Here is a 20,279-nt window from a genome sequence, read left to right as displayed (position 1 = left end):
CGTGAGATCTACAGGTGCAGCGGACTGACGGAGGAGGAGGGAGAAGGATGCACGTGAGATCTACAGGTGCAGCGGACTGATGGAGACGGCAGGAGAAGGTGCAGGCTTTCCATAAAGCAAGGGAAGCACAGAAACAACTGAATCAATAACTTCTAGAGGCTGCTTCTTGAGGATGGGGGTTAGTCACAAAACGCTCATGAGAAACTCTCTCCAGAATCAGACAGTCCTGAGTGAGGTCTTGAGTCTGCTTATTAGTCATGTGACCTGGAAAATTACTTCATCTCTCCCCAACCTTTTTTTGAGACACAGAAATATGGTCTTATGCTCTAACCCAGGCTGACCCAAACTGGCCTTAAAAACACAGTAAATCCTCCTGCCTCAGCCTCACAAATGTGGGGGTTGCAGACATGAGCCCACCCTTGGTTTCTGTAAATTTCATTTCATGGAAATGGGTCATTGTCTCCTGTATCCACTGTGGGGCTCAGATGAGGAGTTGCGGTGCCTGGTGCTGCCAGGGACTGACCGCCAGCCCAACTGCTATGACCCAGACGCTGTGCTGACTCAGCTCTTGAGAATACAAAGGGTTCTCAAGAGGGCTACGATTCTCTGCAGTGAAAGCTGGCCACAGTGGAAATGCTGAAGGATAGATTTTTGTTTACTGGATCTTTCCCAGACTAACATTCAAGGGGAGGTGGAGCAGCTTGCTTGTAGCAAGAGGAAGCGGTGAGAGTAGCCTAAGCTGGGATGGAGGACTCAGAGCGCCACATTCAAAGCTTTCTCCAGAACACTCCAGGCCCTCGGCAGATGTGGAGGTCCAGCACAACCGCAGCTGGATGCTGCCAGCAAGAGAGACATGCACAGCGCATGTCCCATCTTAAAGGTGCTTTCATTCATTTCTTTAGAAATACACATTTAATCAATGGAAAATGACTACCTCTGGTGTGGCAGGTGACTTGTCTGGGAGTCATGTCTGACTGTTGCTGTAGGAAGAAAAGAGAGACTGAAAACACAGTTGCACCCCTTTAATAGCCCTCGCCCCCCAGGAATCTTACAAGTTTCTGAGCCACCAGCAACATCAACATCAAAACCAACACTACTCACAGCTCACGCTCTGAAGGTGGCCCTGACCACCTTCGGGTTGATTTCTACATGAGTCCTATATGGTGTTTCTTCCCTCTGGGATGCTTCCCCTTTGCCAGTCAGCTCTACACCGTGGCAGGGAGATAAGCACTCACTCAGGGAACCCATGGCCCTCGGCCCCTCTACTAACAGGGAAAACAAGCCTTATTCTCTCCTCCAACAAAACCCAAGCTGCAGCAAGGAGTCTTCTTAAAGAAGCTGGCCCCCAGTACACACACCGACAGGAGCATGCTGTTTAAGGTTTGCCAGCCTCACACCTGCTACTGGATCTTACGTTCAGGTCTAGGCCTTATGAAGACTTAGTGCATACGCACAGGCTGCATGCAGACATTACCTCCAGGGAATGGACATCGAACAAATGAGTGACACGGGGCTGGCGGTCCCGCTCGTCTTCCAGGGATGAGGTGATAACATGGAATAACTCGTGAGCATCCTGTCAAAGGACAAAGCATCCTTGAGAGAGGCTCCTGAGGCAAGGCCAGGCCATGGACAGCAGAACTGACCCTTACCAAGGTAGAGTGTTTTCTGTTTTCTCAGGGTCCCACTCACAGCAGGACACCTGCACCCAACTCCAGGAGGGGCTTCCTTTAAAAAACAAGGTAACATGTACATAGTACAAAATTCAACACCTCAACCTTGCAAGGTGCACAGCAGCAGCACCGAGCACCACTGTTCATCTCCACCCGAGACACCAAAGCCACTAGACACTACCCCATTCTGACACCCACCACCCTACCTTCTGTCCTTAGAAATCTGACAACTCATACGAATGGAACCGGAGTCACTCCTGTCCTGCTCTGTGCCACTGTACACAGTAGAACATGTATTTCCCTGAGCACAATGTCCTCAAGGTTTATCCACAATGGAGCATGAAGCAAACTCCCCTTCCTTTAAGGGCTGCCTGTATAAAATTTTGTTTGGGGCTGGAGAGATAGTTCAGTGGATGAGAGCACTGGCTGCTCTTGCAGAGGACCTGGGTTTGGTTCCCAGCACCCTCATGGCGACTCATGACCATTTGTAACCCATTTCAGAGGATCTGAGGCCCTCCTCTGGTCCTCTTGGAACACGTGTGACAAACACCTATACACAGAAAATAAAAATAAATCTTTAAAAAAAGTATTGCTTTTGTTGTTGAGGCTGATGATGCAGCATGGTGGTTGGGCGGGCAAAGCCCCAAGGTTCAGTGACCAAGGGAAGGATTTTATCTTCATCTCTCTGCCCACTGGCAGGCACTTGCATGTTGTGTAATATTTTGATTGTGTTCTGACAAATAAATCTTGTTTGGTGTCAGAGGGTGGAGCTAGCCACTAGCTAACCAAAATTAACCACAGAGGTTTGGAGAACTGGCGACAGAGAAGACAAGAAGACGGGGTGGATAGAGGATCTCGGCCTTTTTGGATGGCAGAATGTAAAGATAGGAGGTGACTGGTGGCTGTCCCCTGCTTCTCTGATCTTTCAGTTTCTTTCCCCGATATCTGACTCCCGATTTCTTACTGATTAAGATTAATTACATGAACTCTTCACTTGCAGTGTTCTGCCTGCTGACTTCTGAGGTGGATTCTGCTAAGTATGTAGATGCACAGACACCCCGTGACTCTCTGCTTCAATACTTGGAATGAGTGCAGAACTGGCATTACTGGCTCCTATGATAGGAAATGTCTCTAAGGAGCAATCTGAAAGGCCTCCTCCCCAAGTTACAGCCTGCACGGCTGCTCTGGGCTCCTCCTCTCCCCATCACAGGCCCTGGGCCCCCAGGCCTGTGGATTGCACCCTGAGCCTCATGGCACACAAGTGCAGGGTGATTGTTTTAAGCTGGTAGAGCAGATCCCACACTTGAGCTCAGTGTCAGGCCACAGTAATCAATTCTTTCAGCTTTTATTTATTTTTGGCTTTGCAGTGCTGGCGATGGAAGCCAGAGTCACGTGCACTCCAAGCAGGCACTGGACACTGAGCTCACCCAGCTTCTGAAAGGACCCCACGCAGCCTGATGGCCAGCTCCGCCAAAGAAAAGCCTCCCCTGACCTGCACACAATGGCTTCTAGTGCAGAACGAGGTCCCATGTGCTCCCGAGAAGTCCTGCACTCAGTGACAGGCCCTAGCCCTGGCTTCTTCGGTGACTCCACAGCACACCCAGCTTATTCCAATTTCAGGCTTCACTGACCTTCAGTGCTGCCCCCTCCTCTTCCTACCCGTTTTGAGGCACACCCTGAAGCAATCCAGTCACATGCACACTCCTCCCCACTACCCACTGGGCCAAACCCTAAGGCATGAAGCTTGAGGCTCCAAACCCTAAGCACACTCCAAACTCCAAAGCTCTCCAGCCCCTGCCTAGGCCTCACTTGAGCTATGCCATTCTAGGCTGGATCCCTGAAGCAGCCCCCAGCTTTCCTCAGCTGACAACTGGGCCCTGACAATGTTCCCTGCTGTGAAGCCAGAGTCAGCACAGAGGAGGGAACCTCAAGTGACAAAATGCTTTCTGTAGGATTGGGCTGTAGACTGGGGCTGGAGAGATGGCTCAGAGGTTAAGAGCACCAGCTGCTCTTCCAGAGGTCCTGAGTTCAAGTCCCAGCACACATGGTGGCTCACAACCATCTGTAACGAGATCTGGTGCCCTCATCTGGCATACAGGCACATACGCCAACAGAACACTGTGTACACAATAAATAAATCTTTAAAAAAATTGGATTGTAGGCAAGCCTGGGGGGCATTTTCTTAATTATCAATTGATGGAAGAGGGCCCAGCCCATTGTGGGTGGGTAGTGCTAACCCTGGGCTGGTAGTCCTGGTTCTATAAGAAAGCAGGCTGAGCAAGCTATGGTGAGCAAGCCAGTAAGCAGCAACCCTCCATGGCCTCTGCATCAGCTCCTGCCCCTTGCTTGAGCTTCTGCCCTGACTTCTCTCAAGATGGATGACAATGTGGAAGTGTAAGCCAAATAAACCCTTTCTTCTCTGACTTGTTTTTGGCCATGGTGTGTCCACACAGCAGCAGTAGCCCTAACTAGGACACTCTCCAAGCAGAAATCACAGCAAACTGGGGCACTATTTCATCATTCTACAATTTTAATTTAGTCAGGCGGTGGTGGTGCACGCCTTTAATCCCAGCACTCAGTAGGCAGAGACAGGCAGATCTCTGTGAGTTCAAGGCTAGCCTGGTCTATAGAGAAAGTTCCAGGACAGGTTCCAAAGCTACAGAGAAAACCTGTCTCAAAAAATAACAACAAAAAAAATTTTTAATTAAATGTAATTTGCAGTACTGGGTTGGGACCTTGGGCATGTGAGTCTGCATCTGACTGAGCTACTCCCAGTCCTTTTTGTACTTTTTATGTGGAGAAAGCATCTCACAGCATGGGTGACCTTGAACTCAGGGTCACCAACGCACTCCTCAAAGCCCCATTGCTCCCACTTTCACCCGCCAGGCTGCAAGTGCTGACCCAGAGGCAACTGTGGAAGGCCACCATCAGCCAATGGCACAAGCACAGCTCAGGCAGCCTCTGTGTCAGCCGGTCTGTAAGCTGCTCGGGCTGTGGGAAAGGGGCAATACTATAGAAGAGGGTGGAGGATGACAGCTTCAGCCCTGCCTCTGCCACTGATACAGCAGGAGACTGGGCAAGTCACTTTGTCTCTGTGAACCTGTGTTCCCATCTATACCCCGACTCTTTACTGGGTTGCACAGGGATGCAGTTAGGTAAAGCACATGAAGGATTGAACCTAGAGCATCTCCTATAAACCAGCTATAGCTCCTGGCTTAGACACCAAATGAGTTGCCCGTCAGTGTGAGCTAGCTCTGGACCAACTAGATGGCAAAACCAACAGCAGACCAACACTCTGTCTGCTTCGAGGGGCAAGAGATGTAGTAAGATAGACACACTCCTCTTCCCTGTGGCTGCATCATGACCGGACCATCAGCTGCTGTGCATGGACTTTTGGAAATAGTCCCAAAGGTGACTTGGCATAAGGAGGTCCTTAACAGAAGGGTAGGACTTACAAAAAGGAACAATGCCCTTGGAGACTGACCTAGGAGTCACTCTCCCAGCTGAGACCCAGGGAAGGACAGCTAAGTCATTCCAGCAGCTGAGGTCATTTCCAAATGGAGATGGAAATGCACAGAGTTCAGCGCACAAGTGCAGCCAGCAAGAAAAACCTTCACAAAGATACTCATCACCCACTGTGTTTGAAACACAGCACAGGGCTTCAGATCAGGGAGGAACAAGAAATAATCTGTAAGACCAAAGGGTGCGGGCCACTCAGCCCATCACCTCCCATCCAGCCCCACTGTAGAAGAGTCTCTGACGAGCTGCTCCCTGCAGGCCGCTTGGAGATGCAGCTGGGGAAGATGCGCCTGGGTGCTGGGGAAGCTGGAATGTGTCACTCTGGGGACCCAGGCTCAGAGTCATTCTGGGTAACGGGCAAGAGGGTGGCATGCCAAATTCCAAAGACCACAATGAAATTGCGAAAGGGGAGGGAGAACATTTTGAACAGAGCCCAGTGGCTGTGAGAGATGCCTGCTCAAGGCCTAGGGGTGCTAAAGTCACCTCTGAAGATGGGTCTTTTAGAACAAGGGTATGGGCTGGAGGGTCTCTCATGACCTGGAGTACAGTCAGTGGAAGCCAGAAGCTCTCCCGTGTGACCACTGTTTTTGCCCAATGCCAGGTGTCTATTCCTAAGTGACATAGAGTTTTGTGTCCTTTCTAATCAGGACAGCAGTGAGACACTGGAGCTCTGTTCACACAACACTAAGGCTGCCCAAATGCCACAGAAAAGCAGAGGATATAACTCACTGGGAGAGCACTTGCCTAGCATATTCAAGGCCTGGGCTTGATCCCAGGGGCACACACACACACACATCCACACACACACACACAAGCACACACAGTCCCTAGGAAAAAGGACTCTCCAAGCTCAGCCTGCTGTCTGGAGTGCTCACCTGTTCTTCAAAGGAAGAGATCTGCCACCTGTACATCCTCAAGACATCCAGCAGGCAGCTTGCATCCAAGACCTCATCCTCGGTGACTTCTTGGCAGGATAAAGCTGGGTACCAGAAAGGAAGACAACAACTGAATGAGAGCAGATCTGGCCAGATGTGTGCACACCACAGCAGTAGAGGCACCGCAGTCCCCTCTTCCCTCACGCTCCTTGGAGCCTCACACACTGCCGAGTCAGCATGCAGGCACAGCATGTTTGTTGTATGGATCTTAAGAGTTCAGGAAGCTACAAATTACCATGACTGATAAGGAGCAATGAATTCACAATTCCCAAAGTTGAGGAAGCCTCGCTACTAGGTCAACTCCACACCCAGCGTGGAGCACCTCTCCCCAGGGCTCTGCCATGACTTCTCAGCCTTTGCTCGTATGGACCACCAGGCACTAAGTGTGTTGGGATGCATAAAGCATCTGAAGGGGGCAGCTGAATGCATTACTTTATAACCAGAAGTTTGTCTGGCATAGTGCATGGGCCATAGTCCTAGCTGCTTAGGATGCTGAGGTCAAGATTTCTTGACCCCAGGAATTTGGAACCAATCTTGTCAACAGAACAAGGTCCCATCCCAAATAATGATAACAAAGAATAGTGTAAATTATAAAAAGATAAGTTGGGTCTGCTAAGTATTCATGGCTCTATCTACACCGAGGGTCAGGAGGAAGCTTCTGTGGATGAAGCACAGATGCAGCCTGGACACTAATGAGGCTTCATTAGCAAGACAGGCAGCCCCAGGACTGGAGGGGCTGCAGTGGTTAAAGGAACTTGTTGCTCGATCATGAGGTTTGGAGTTCAGAGCCCAGCGCCATCAGGTGGCTCTCCACCTCTAATTCCAGCCAAGGGATCTGGCTCCCTCTTCTGGCCTCCAAGGATACCCACACAGATGCACACAGGCACGTAAACAATAAAAATGCATTGAAGCTGAGTGTGGGGTGGTGCAGGACTTTAATCCCAGCACTCAGGGGGACAGAGGCAGGTGGATCGCTTTGACTTTGGGGCCAGCCTGGGCTACACAGTGGACTCCAGGACAGCCAAGGCTACATAGTGGCATCCTCCTCTCTCTCCCCCTCACCCCTCCCCCGCCCCCTCATGCACACAAACTAATACAACAACAACAAAAGATGGGGCCCTAGACTGGCCATAGCCACAGAGTGCTGACTCTAATCTGACCAGAGGCCTCCAGACACAGTGCATAGGGCTAGTGTTGCTCAAGAGGGAGATAAAGAAAGGCCTTGCAGTCTCAGGATCTGGTTCAGTGATCCACACATAATACAGGGCAGACTGTTTCTCCTCCTTGGTTTTGACACTTCAGACTCTGACTCCAGAGGGGGGAAAACACTGCAGACCTCCTGCCCCCAAGGCAGCCCCACCATTGACAATGGGCAGAGCCTCAGGGGCAGGGCATGGGAGGCAACTACCTGAACAGCAGGAGATTAGCACCTAGGCCCAGCCCCTCACCCTCCAGGACAAAGGCAGCAGAGCTGAGAAAAGAATCATACTCCTGGGAAAATGTCAATGGGCCTGGGACGCTGTGAGGCAATCTGGCAGGGTCACTGGCAGTTTCACAACCTGCCACCCACAGTAGAGCTCCGCCCAATACCTGAGGAAACACGCTTCTGTGTAACGGCCATGAGCAGAGCCCGAAGGAAGACTGAACGAAAAGCAGGTATCACAGACATGCTGAGCTACAAAGCAACCCTGGGTGTTTAGGAACATGTTGGAGATCTTTGCTCACATACCATGTAATATCCAGATTTTAACAAGTACCATCAAGTTCAATAGTTTAAAAAAAAACAAAACTTTTGCTCAAAACTGAATTTGGGATTGGTGAGATGGCTTGGCAGGTAAGGGTGCTTGCTACAAAGTCTAATAACCTGATTTAATCAGAAACCCAAGGGGCAGAAGAACAGACTCCCACACGTTGTACTCTCACCTCCACACATGGGCCATGCCATGTGTATGTACCTACACACACACACACACACACACACACACACACACACACACACACACACAAGTAAGTAAGTAAATAAATAACCATTTTGCACACAGATTTACGATAATGAGGTTGGGCAGGTGCCGGGCCTGGCGGGATGACTCAGCAGTTAAGAGCTCAGATGCACTTTCAGAGGACTCAGGTTCAGTTCCTGGCACCCACGCGGGGCGGCTCACAACTGCCAGTAACTCCAGCTCCAGGAGACCTGACTCTCCCTCACGCCCTTCACAGGCACTCACACAGACACATAAATAAAGTCTTCACATCTTTCCGCAGACACTAACAGCACCCACAAGGAAGACTTTTGGCCGTGAGATTTTCAGGCCAGACAGCACTGGCATGTTGCAAGGGCTCCCAGGGCTGTTCTAAAGCACATTCAAGAAAGGTCAGACCAAAGGATGCTCAATCGTGCCACAAGGTCATGTGCACAACTATGTTCATAGTAGCCTTGCTTGTCATAGCCAGAAACTGGAAACAACCTAAATGCCCCTCAATCGAAGAATGGATAAGGAAAATGTGGTACAGTTACACAATGGAGTACTACACAGCAGAGAAAAATAATGACATCTTGAATTTTACAGGCAAAATGGATGGAGCTAGAAACATTATTTTGAGTGAGGTAACCCAGACACAGAAAGACAATTATCACATGTACTCACTCATAGGTGGTTTTTAAACATAAAGCAAAGAAAGCCAGTCAACAAACCACAATCCCAGAGAACTTAGACAACAATGAGGACACTAAGAGAGACTTACATAATCTACATGGAAAGTAAAAAGTAGAAAAAGACAAGATCTCCTGAGTAAATTGGGAGCATGGGGACCTTGGGGGAGGATTGAAAGGGGGAGGGGAGAGGCGGGGGGGAGCAGAGAAAAATGTAGAGCTCAATAAATATCAATAAAAAAAGTATTAAAAAATTAAGAAAAAAAAGGTCAGACCAAGTTCCACCCCATCGCAGTGTGTGCACACCCCAGTTAACAGCTGCCAGGCTCTGGAATCTGCAATTTGCTTTTTAATCTTTTCTGACAGGCAAAAGGAAGCAAATCCTACGAGCCTTTACTTGTATTTACTTTGTGAATGACCTTAGTTCTTGGGCCAAAACACTCACTTTTTAAACAAACTTCTTAGAGTTGAAGTGCGGTAGTGGATTTGTTTGTTTGTTTGTTTGGTTGGTTTTGGTTTTCTGAGACAGGGTTTCTATGTGTAGCCCTGGCTGTCCTGGAACTAGCTCTGTAGACCAGACTGGCTTCAAACTCATAGATATCCACCTGCCTCTGCCTCCCAAGAGCTGGGATTAAAGGAGCGAGCCACCACCCTTGGCTAAACTGACAATTTTTTTAAAAGTAGATGGCTTCATTTTTTATTTATTTATTTATTTTTTAAAAAGTGGGGTTGGTGAGATAACTTTGTAAGTAAAGGCACCAGCCACCAAATCTCACAACCTGAGTTCAGACCCCAGGAGCACCCAGCAGAAAAGAACCAAAGCTGTCCTGACCTTGCTGTGTGCGCACACACACAATAAATGCAACTTTTTAATAAATTCTGATTGATTTTATTTGAATCTAATTGATTCTAATAAAATTTAATTAAAATTTAACTTTTAATCTAATTTAATCTGAAAAGCATGTTCTGAGTACCCCCCTCACCTTGTCTTTTTCTGCAAAGTGGCTACTATGTCTTTCTTCTGTCATCTACGCACTGAAGATGCGTACCCCTCAAGTCCCCACTGTACCTTTCAGGAGGTTCAGCAGTGTCAAGGACAGGCACTGGTGTGTGTGTGGTCCCTGCTGGTCCCTGGAGTACTGGGTGGTGAATTCTTCTAGCCACTTGACGAAGGCAGGGCAGGCCGACAATCCCTGTAGCAGCGAGTTCATGAAGCAGGTGTTCCCTAAGTTGACAAGTCCAGGCACAAGCCCTAACGGAGAGTGTGGGTAGAGAAGGATAGTGCATCAGCTGGGCCAAGCTTTGCTCTCCCAACTGGGACCCTGCATCTGCAGGGAGCCCTCAGTTGGGATTCCGATCTGAGCAAGCCCGGGGCACTGGGCATTCTATGCTGTAAACTGTGAACCACACAACAGGCCTCTGTCCTGTGTTCACTCTGAAATCCATCCAGGTGCCTGGCACAGATATTAAATGAACAAAAGCAGTAGCCACGCCTTCCTCCTTACTCCCCACAGCAGCTGGCAACTCAACTGCCTCCTGGGACAATGCTTTTGTTCTTGCCACAGCGACCAAGAAAGACACTGATTCTGGTCAGTCTGTCTGCAAAGACAGCAGCACCAGCTGACAGGATGCCCTCTTTCCCTCTTCTGCCAAAAGTCATGAACTCAGTCCTTAAGCACCTAGGCTGGCCTCAATCTCAGAGCCTCCTGCCTCAGCCTCCTGGGCTCTGAGCCTTGTTAAGAAACACTTTAATATGAAAATTCTCAAACATCCATGAAAACACAAATAAAATTCTCTACAACCATCTCCTTATTGAACAAGGATCAGAGTTTGTGATAGACTTGGGTTCCTCCTCCCCACTCTCTCCATCCATCCCGGCTCTCCCCTTCCCTCCTCTCTCTCAGGAAAACCACTCCTTTGATGTAGTCAGTCAGCTGCAGGGCTGAAAATATAATTACACATTAATGAGACCCTCAGACAATTGAGCCACTTGAAACATAATTACAAAGCATGCCTCCTTGCCCTCCCCACTCCTCACCCCACCCCCAACTCCACCCAGGTCTTGCCTATGTAACACTGCCCGGCCAGGTACTGCTGTACAGCACAGGCTGGATTCAAACTCATGGCATGGCATCCTCCTGCTCCAGCACTAAGTGCTGGAATTACAGGCATGAGCCACCAAGCAAGCACAAAACATGTCTTAAAATCAAGTGCAAAAAAGTGCTAAACCAGAGCCTTCTCACATCAGAGTGGGGAGTTCCCCCTCACAGACCACGGTCCTCACTTTAAAGATGAGAGGACTAGGGAGCTAGACAGATGGCTGCTCTTCCAGAGGTCCTGAGTTCAATTCCCAGCACCCACATAGTGGTTCACAACCATCTGTAATGAGATCTGGTGCCCTCTTCTGGCCTGAAGGCAAGCATGCCAGCAGAACATTGAATATGTAATAAATAAATAAATCTTTTTAAAAAAATACGAGAGGACCAACTACCCAATCCCTTTCAGACAAGAGGGACTCAAGTCAAACCAATACCTTTTCTCCGCTTCTTCCTTTCTGTAATGGGACCCCAAATAACATATATTCCTGCTGCAAGAGCAGCTGCAATTCCGCCTATCACTCCCCAGTTCTTCATGACTTTATATCTAAAAAAGAAAAGACATTTACTGTCATTTTGTTTCATAGCAGCAGGTGGGTTCACAGACGCTGGCAGGGAGAATGATACTTTGTCAAAATAATCCACCCAGAAGCAAGTTTTAAACCTAAGGTAATATACACCAATCAGATTGTCTTAAAGCAGGCCACAGACACATAAGTCTTTAATCCCAGCACTAGGGTGGCAAAGGCAGGCAGATCTCTGACTTCAAAGCCAGCCTGGTCTGTATAGGGAGTTCCAGGACAGCCAGGGCTACACAAAGAAACCATGTCTTGAAAAACAGAAAGAAAGAAAGAAAGAAAGGAAGGAAGGAAGGAAGGAAGGAAGGAAGGAAGGAAGGAAGGAAGAAAGAGGGAGGAAGAAAGGTTGTGTCTTGAAAATCAGGATGCTTAAGTACCAAGAGGGGCTCACACCAGTGGGAGAGGGGCTGACACCGGTGTCCTCATCATCAGTCCCTTCAGGCTGAGCCTCTCATTGGAACGCAGAGTTCACTGGCACAGCCGCTCAGGTTCCCATGCTTCTCCCAGGCCAAGTGCAGGTTATGCCAGGCTACCTGGTGTTCACACAGCTTCTGGTGATCTGAACTCCGCTCCTCACACTTGCTGCTTGGGCAGTAAGCTCTTGAACACCTGAACCATTTCCCCAGACTCTCCCTATTTACTTAGTTACTTAGTTTTTTAGATTAGAGTCTCCCTAAGTCACTCTGTAGCCCAGGCTGGCTTTGAACTCAAGAGTCCTTCTACCTTAGCCTCCTGAGCAATTAGAATGACAGAGCTGTGGCATCATGCCTGGGTTTAGAAATGGATTTCTCTGTGGGAATATTGAACAATACAAGGGGGATCTTCTGTAAATTCGTTAAGATTAAAGAGTTCTTCATTTCACGCTTGACTTAAACGTCAGTACGATTCTACTACAGATAAGGAAACCGCGGTACTATCCAAAACACAATTTTAAGGCAAATCACACGTATGTGCAACATGTATCCACATACATGTTGTATGCGGACATGTAATACATTCTTACTCTAATGTTTGGACTCTATGAAGTTGATTTTCCCCTCAGTACCAAGGACTGATACACGAGTGATCTACCACTGAGCTATATCCCCACCCTGACTGCATGAATGTGTATCTCAGCTCAATAAGCACTCACTGAGAAGGGGCACTAGGGACAACAGTAACCGTCGGCAATGGCCAGCATTCTCCGACATCACAGCTAGTCGTGAATTTCAAATCAATATTTGTTCTTCCAGGATGAGTCCATAGAATGGCACAGAAATTGGCTTAAAAAACAAACAAACAAAAAAACAGAGTGTGGACTGATTGGTTCCTCTACAGAATGGTATCATAGGGAAGAGTAGGAAAGTCTGGAGTGCGAAGAGTCAGCTGAGGCCAGTGCTGCTCTCAGGGCAACATTTAGGCCACAGGCAAGGTCTATGCAAGGCTTAGTTCTCATCGCTAAGGACGGGTTGGGCACTGGCGGCTTCCAAGGAGGGTAAGGCGCTGTTAGAGCTGCCCCAATATCCCAGGAAGACAACCCAAGCAACAGGTCCGACCCAGCAGTCAGGGTGAGCAATGGGGGTGTGGTCCCAGGCCTTGGGAAGATAGATGTAAACAGGCTGGGTGCACGCAGGGGTCCTAGCAGGAACGAAGAGCCTTAAGTAGTTACAGACTGAGCAGCTTAGCAGCTGAGGGGCTGCGATAGCTTGGAGACCGGCGCAGTTTGAGACGTAGAAGTGAGAACTGCCAGGAGGGCATAGGTGGAAGACTGACATGCAACAAACTGGAGGGGGCGTGCAGACCTGGGAAGACTGAGGGCCTGGGGTCCGGGTCTGGGGTCACCGAAAAGGATGCGGGACCTCGCAGGCCGCGGCCACTGCAGGGACGACAAGGCAGCGCTGGGCCGCGGCGTCTGTCTCAGCCCGGTTGGCGCAGGCCTGGAGGCCCCGGACCCGCCATCCTCCGCCCGCTCACCTGACGACCGCCCCGGTGCGCAGGAAGCGCTGGAGGGCCTTGTCGGCCGCCGTCCTCGCCGCCTGCGCCCGGGAACTCAGCATCACGGCCGCCGCCGCCACCACCGCCGACAGCCGCCGCCCCCCGCCCGCAGCAGCGTAATGAGGATCCCAGTGCGCGAGGTTCCAAAGGCGGCGGAACCCGCGGAAGCGACTCTGTTTCGGAGGGGGAAGACAGAACGACGAACCGGAAGTTGCTGCTACCGGACCGCAATAGTGGACGGACAAGCTCTTACCGATTCCTTTTCCCTTAGCAACCGCGGCCTGATTCGTTGCTAAGGGGGGCTTTCCGGGCTGTGTACTGCTTCAGAAGCTATAAGCTATAAGCTCAGGCTTCATTCAGAAACGCAGGCGCTCCGCCTTCAGGACAGAGCCTGGGTCATGTTTCTTGTGGAAAGGCTGCTATTAAACTGAGAAATTTAAAAATTAGATGGTTCCATCTTTGATTTAAAAAAAAATTGTGGACTGGCAAAAAGGCCCTGCACCTAAAGGCACCTGCAACGCCCAGATCTCACAACCTGACTTCAGTCCCTAGGACCATACGGGAAAAGAGAACCAAAGTTATCCTGACCTCCCTAAATGTGCTCGGGTGCGCGCGCGCGCGCGCGCGCACGCACACACACACACACACAGATATACACACACAAAAACACGCATATACGTTCTGGAACACGTACACACATATACACATGCACACACATGCATGTGCACACACAATAAATTAAAATGCGGTGTTTAAAAAATGTTTCTATTAGGTTCATACTCCCTACAAAGTCCTACATAAAGGTTCCTAGAATCACTCTTAAAAACAGCAAAACATGGACACAAAACAGATAATATCAACTGATGAATCGCTGCCAAATGTATAATAAATAAATACATTTATGATTCCTGTCAGCAACACACGTTTCTGTGTGACAGAAGAGAAACTGTTTCTCTTCTGAAAACTGTGTGTGTTTTGAGCAACTCTCCCTATCCCTCCTCCTTCACCCTAGGAAGTACCTTCCATTTCTGATCCTACCAGGTTGGCTGTCTCCAGTACTCTCATGGGAAGACTCTTGGTGACTGGCTTAGTTCGCTTGGTATAAAGTCTTTTTTATAGCAAAATAACATTCCATTGTAAGTACTAGCTCCTCTCCTCTATCTTCTTCTCAGTGGACACTCAAGTTGTTCCCATTTCTTGGCAATAAACACAGTCTCATTTTCAGTCCTTCTGGATCTGTACCAAGTAATGAGATAACAGATTTTTTAAAAAGATTTATTTATTTATTATTTGTTTGTTTGTTTGTTTATTTATTTATTTATTTATGGATACAGTATGCTTGCAGGCCAGAAGAGGGCACCAGATCTCATTACAGATGGCTGTGAGCTACCATGTGATTGCTGGGAATTGAACTCAGGACCTCTGGAAAAGCACTCAGTGCTTTTAACCTCTGAGCCATCTCTCCAGCCCCCAGATTTTTTATTTTTTTGAGACAGGGTTTCTCTGTACCATTTGGAGCTTGTCCTGGAACTCGATATGTAGAGCAGGCTAGCCTTGAACTCACAGAGATCTGCCTGTCTCTGCCTCCCAAGTGCTTGGATTAAAGGCGTGAGCCACCACCGCCCAGCAAGATCACAGATTTATATGGTAATTACTTTTCAGACCAGTTTATATTGTTTTCCATAGCAACTGAGCCATTTTACAACCTTTAGCCAATAAAAAAAAAATACATTTATTTACTGGGGAAGAATGTGTCATAATGTGATACATTAAAAGACAACTTGAGGGACTTTGTTCTCTCCTTCCACCATGATGTGGGTTCAAACCCAGGTAATCAGGCTTGGTAGCAAGCACTCTTCCCTGCTGAGCCATCTTGTCAGCCCAGTTTATAAGTGCCCTAGTTCCGTGATACAAGGAACACACTCTATCTTCTGTATAACTTTTAAATCAAAGAGTTATTTTCCAACCTCTCCATAGCATCTACTTTACATTTTGTCTTTATGGATTTGTCATTTCTACGTGCTGTGTGAATTCAATACCATCTGACCTTTAAAAAAATATTAAGGATACAGTGTTCTGTCTCCATGTGTGTCTGCAGGCCAAAAGAGGGCACCAGATCTCATTACAGATGGTTGTGAGCCACCATGTGGGTGCTGGGAATTGATCCCAGGTTCTCTGCAAGACCAGTCAATGCTCTTAACTTCTGAAGCTTTTTTTTTTGTTTTTGTTTTTTGTTTTCTGAGACAGGGTTTCTCTGTAGCTTTGGAGCCTGTCCTGGAACTTCCTCTGTAGACCAGGCTGGCCTCGAACTCACAGAGATCCGCCTGTCTCTGCCTCCCAAGTGCTGGGATTAAAGGCACGCGTCACCACCGCCTGGTCAACTTCTGAACCTTTTATGCCCAGCTTTTTTCATTTAGCATAATGTTTTCAAGGTGCGTCTGCAGTGCAGCTGCTATCACACTTCATTCTTTGTGAATGAACACATGTTTGATGATCTTGAAATCCTGGTCTTCCTGCCTCCTCCTCCAAATACAAGTGTGTGCCACCATGGCCACTTTTGTGCACTGTTGGGAATTGAACCCATGCATGTTAGTTGTGCACTCTCCTGACTGAGCTACATTCCGGGTTCCCCTCTCAGCTTCAGAGAATGGTGTTGCTTTTAAACATTGGTGCACAGGTATCTGTTCGAGTTCTTGCTTTTGGAATACATTGAGTTTAGAGACAAGAGTCCAGTGCAGGTCTGTTCTAGTTTCACTTCTTTCGCAGTGATGAACTATCCTGATGCAAAGCACCCGAGGGAATGAAGAGTTTCTTTCAGCTCACAGTTCCAACTTACAGGCTACTGTTTGGGGGGAGCCACAGTGGTGGGACCTTCAGGTGGTGTGTCACAAAACATCAGTATCCAAGAGCAGAATGACAGCTGGGTGGTGGTGACACACGCCTTAATCCCAGGACTCAGGAGGCAGAGGCAGGTGGATCTTTGGGTCTGAGGCCAGCCTGATCTACAGAGCATGACCTAGGTGAGCCAGGACTACACAGAGAAGCCCTGTCTTGAGAAAAACAAAATAATAATAATGAAAATAAAATAAAAATAAAGCCACTAGGGCACACTAATGTAGACCACTCCCTTTGAGAGTCACTTCCCTCCCAGGTGACTCTAGGTTGTGTTCAGTTGACAAAGCTAATTATCATTGGGTCACATAGTAACTCAAGAGTGTTTGAGTCTATCATTGAGAAGATGACAGACTCATTGAGAAGTCTATCATTGAGAAGACCAGTGTTTGCATTGCAAGTCATACACACACACACACACACACACACACACACTACTCACCTCCCACTACCCCCCACTACCCCCCACATACACACACACATATACACACTACACACACTATACACACATACTACATACACACTACTCCCCCACTCCCCCACTCCCCACACACACAGACACAGACACACACACACTCCCCCCACATACACACACTACCCACACACACTACACACTACCCCCACACTACTCACACACACACACACACACACACACACACACAAACACACACACTTTCTAAGTCTTTATCTCAGGTAATTTGTCACACTAATGCAAGCTATCACATTATAATTGGTTTCTCAGTTTTGAGTTTATTCAAGTTGTCTTGTTGCAAGGACGGCCACTGGTTAGTTCCCCACCGCTTAGCCCTGAAATAATCACACAGAAACTATATTATTTAAATTATTGTTTGGCCCATTAGCTCTAGCTTCTTATTGGCTAACTTTTACATCTTAATTTAACCCATCTCCATCAATCTGTGCATCACCATCAGCAAAATTTTAGCAATCTCTCTCTGGTAGCAACTCCATGGTTCTGGAGTTTGCCCTTTTTCATCCCAGCATTCAGCCTAGCTTTCCATGCCTAACTAAGTTCTACCTTGCTATAGGTCCAAAGCAGTTTTCTTTATTAATCAATGGTAATCACGGTGTACAGAGGGAAATCACACATCACCTCCCCTTTTCTGTTTTAATTTTAACATAGTAAAATTACATATAACAAGACATGTAGCCAGGCAGTGGTGGCGCATGTCTTTAATCCCAGCACTCGGGAGGCAGAGGCAGGCAGATCTCTGTGAGTTTGAAACCAGCCTGGTCTACAAGAGCTAGTTCCAGGACAGGCTCCAAAAGCTACAGAGAAACCCTGTTTTGAACCCCACCCCCAGAAAAGACAGGTATCAAGCAAGAATTATAGCTATAATATTTATATCTACTTTATCTTTTATCATATCTAAGGGAAACTGTAACTATAACTATCCATCTATTCTTTAACTTCATCAAAGACTTCCAGAATATAATATTACCTAAGAAAACAGTAAGTTTATTGTAAGCAATTTCTAAAACTTCAGAATTGACAGAGACTTCTCGCTGCCTGGAGAGTCACCCAAAGTTCTTCTATACCACTGGGGCATCCATCTTCAGCCTACAGGCCCATAGTATCCAGCAGACTTTTCCATGAAGCAGGAAATTTCAAAGACAGTTCTGCCTATATTGGCAGTTTTTAGTTACATTTTTCTACGTCCTGAAGAATGTCTGGCAGACAGGTTTCCCCATCATTATCTGGTGTTTTAGTAACTCAGATTTTTTTTTCTTTTTTAAATTTATTTTATTTTATTTTTTTAAAAAAGAAAACAAACAATGTTTTTTCGTTTTACATACCAATCCCAGTTCCCACTCTCTCCCCTCCTCCCATCCCTCCACCTATCCCCACAACGGGTGATTTTGTTTGGGAATCTCCAAGAGAGCCTGGAACATGAGGATGCAGTCCTTAGAAACAGATCTTTAAGTTCAGATCGACCCCTACCTGGTCGAGTGTCTGTGTGAATTCTTTACAGTTCTAAGACCAGTTTCCTCATGTCACAGAGACAGACCATAACCTGTTTCATGGAAATGTTTGTGACGAATCTTGGAAACAATGGAGGTTAAGAACACCCTGGGATTAATCCCAGCAATTGGGAGGCAGAGACTGGCGGATCTCTGTGAGTTTGAGGCCAGCCTGGGCTACATAGTGAGTTCCAGGACAGGCTTCAAAGCTACAGAGAAACCCTGTCTCAAAAAAACAAAACAAAACAAAAAAAAACCCACCCTGGATGAAGAAGGCAGGTAGATCAGCCAAGCTTGGGTACAAAGTGAGTTCCAGGACAGGCTCCAAAGCTATAGAGAAATCCTGTCTCAAAACAAAAAACAAAAACAACAACAACAACAAAACCACACCCTGGGTGAAGAAGCAGGTAGATCAGCCAAGCTGGTCTGCAGAGTTAGTTCTGGGTCAGCCTGTATAAAGAGAAAAACTGCCTCAAAAAACAAAAACAAAAATGGAACACTCTGGGTGTTTGGAACACTCTGCTCCAGATTGTCAAGGGTTTTGTTTGAATGTTTAGTTTTTAGCTTTTGTTGTTTCCATTTAATTTAATTTTTTATTGTGTATGTGCATTGTGTATGTGTGGGTGCGTTCACACACATTTGTGTTTAGGTAACTGGAAGGCATCAGATCCTTGGAACTGGAGTTACAGGCAGTTGTGAGTCATGTGAAGTAGGTGCTGGGAACCGAACTTAGGTTCTCTAAAAGAGCAGCAAGTGCTCTAACCATGGAGCAATCTCTCCAGCCCTCGGCTTTTATGGTGTTGAGACAAAGTCTCACTCTGCTGACCTGACAGTCTCCCAAGGGTGAGGGTCACAGGCCTGCACCACCACACCTGGCTCGGGGTTCTTCTTGAGTGTGTGTTGTCTGTTTGTCTGCCTGTCTCTCTATGTCTTGAACTTGAAGACGTGTTAAATAACAATGACTTCCAGTTCTCAGATTGGTGTCCTTGTACCCTGGACCAACTCATCTAGTTTGTTAACAATAAAGTTTAAAAAAAAGAAAAAGAATAAAATTGTTGAGGGGAGGGGATGATAGAGATGGTTGAGAGCCCTGGCTACTCTTCCAGTGAACCTGAGTTTGATTCCCAGCACCCACATGGTAGCTGATAACCATTTGTATATCCAGTTCCAAGGGATCTGATGCCCTCTTGTGGCCTCTGTAAGCACTGCATGCACATGGTGCACATACATACATGGAGGCAAACACTCATTCACATACAATAAAAAAAAAACATATTTTAAAGGGCTGGAAAGTTAGCTCAGTAACTATGAACACTTTCATTGATTCCAGGGGGTCTGTGTTGAGGGTCTGAAACTCAAGTTCCAGGAAATCAAATATCTTCTTTTGACTTCTAGAGGCACCCCACCCCCACACAGACACATGTGCATACATGCATAAACTGTAAACAATTAGAAAAAGATGTTTCTCTCCTCTGTCCCTGTGATCTTCATTCCAGTCATGGCTCTCACACATGGGAAGCTGCCATCTTGGCAGTTGAATTATTTCTCCATTTCTTCACACAAGGGCCAGAAGTTTCCACTCTAGACTTCTGACGAGCTCTTTAAGTATCCAGACACCAGGCCATCCCCAGTAGGCTCAACAGCCTTGGAAGGAGTCATGTGATTATGGACAATTTGAATTGAGGATTGCTTGCTGTTGCTATTCTCTCTCTCTCTCTCTCTCTCTCTCTCTCACACACACACACACACACACACACACACACACACACACACACATACACACACACACTCCCTCCCTCTATGGCATCTCACTCTGTAGCCCTAGCTGGTCTGGAACTCACAGAGATTCACCAGCCTCTGCCTCCAAGTGCTGGGATCAAGGTTGTGCACCACCACGCCAGTTTTGAGACACAGTTTTGATATGTACCCATCTGTCCTTGAGCTCGTTAGTAACCCAGGGGTCTTTCCTCCTGTTTAACCCTCTC

General features: G+C 47.5%; 1 protein-coding gene across 2 annotated transcripts in view; it reads right to left on the bottom strand.

The window, feature by feature from the left end:
* The window catches only part of Usp30 (ubiquitin specific peptidase 30), a 61,130-nt gene that overhangs the window by 14,166 nt on the left and 26,685 nt on the right, over window positions 1-20,279 (bottom strand). The window contains exons 1-6 of one of the 2 annotated variants that reach the window (XM_085680632.2): window positions 13,402-13,565; window positions 11,308-11,417; window positions 9,844-10,026; window positions 6,065-6,168; window positions 1,475-1,573; window positions 935-980 (exon numbers count right to left, since the gene is read on the bottom strand). In XM_085680632.2, coding sequence (XP_085536758.2) covers window positions 935-980; window positions 1,475-1,573; window positions 6,065-6,168; window positions 9,844-10,026; window positions 11,308-11,417; window positions 13,402-13,484 — 625 coding nt within the window. In that variant the 5' untranslated portion in view covers window positions 13,485-13,565. Of the gene's footprint in view, window positions 1-934; window positions 981-1,474; window positions 1,574-6,064; window positions 6,169-9,843; window positions 10,027-11,307; window positions 11,418-13,401; window positions 13,566-20,279 lie in introns of those variants that run through there. The other variant, XM_048450008.3, reaches the window with a different exon arrangement.

Source organism: Myodes glareolus, chromosome 2 (assembly GCF_982192425.1).
Source record: "Myodes glareolus chromosome 2, mMyoGla1.1, whole genome shotgun sequence".
Taxonomy (NCBI): domain Eukaryota; kingdom Metazoa; phylum Chordata; class Mammalia; order Rodentia; family Cricetidae; genus Myodes; species Myodes glareolus.
The sequence above is the reverse complement of the archived record's forward strand: the minus strand, read 5'-3'. Positions and strand labels throughout refer to the sequence as shown.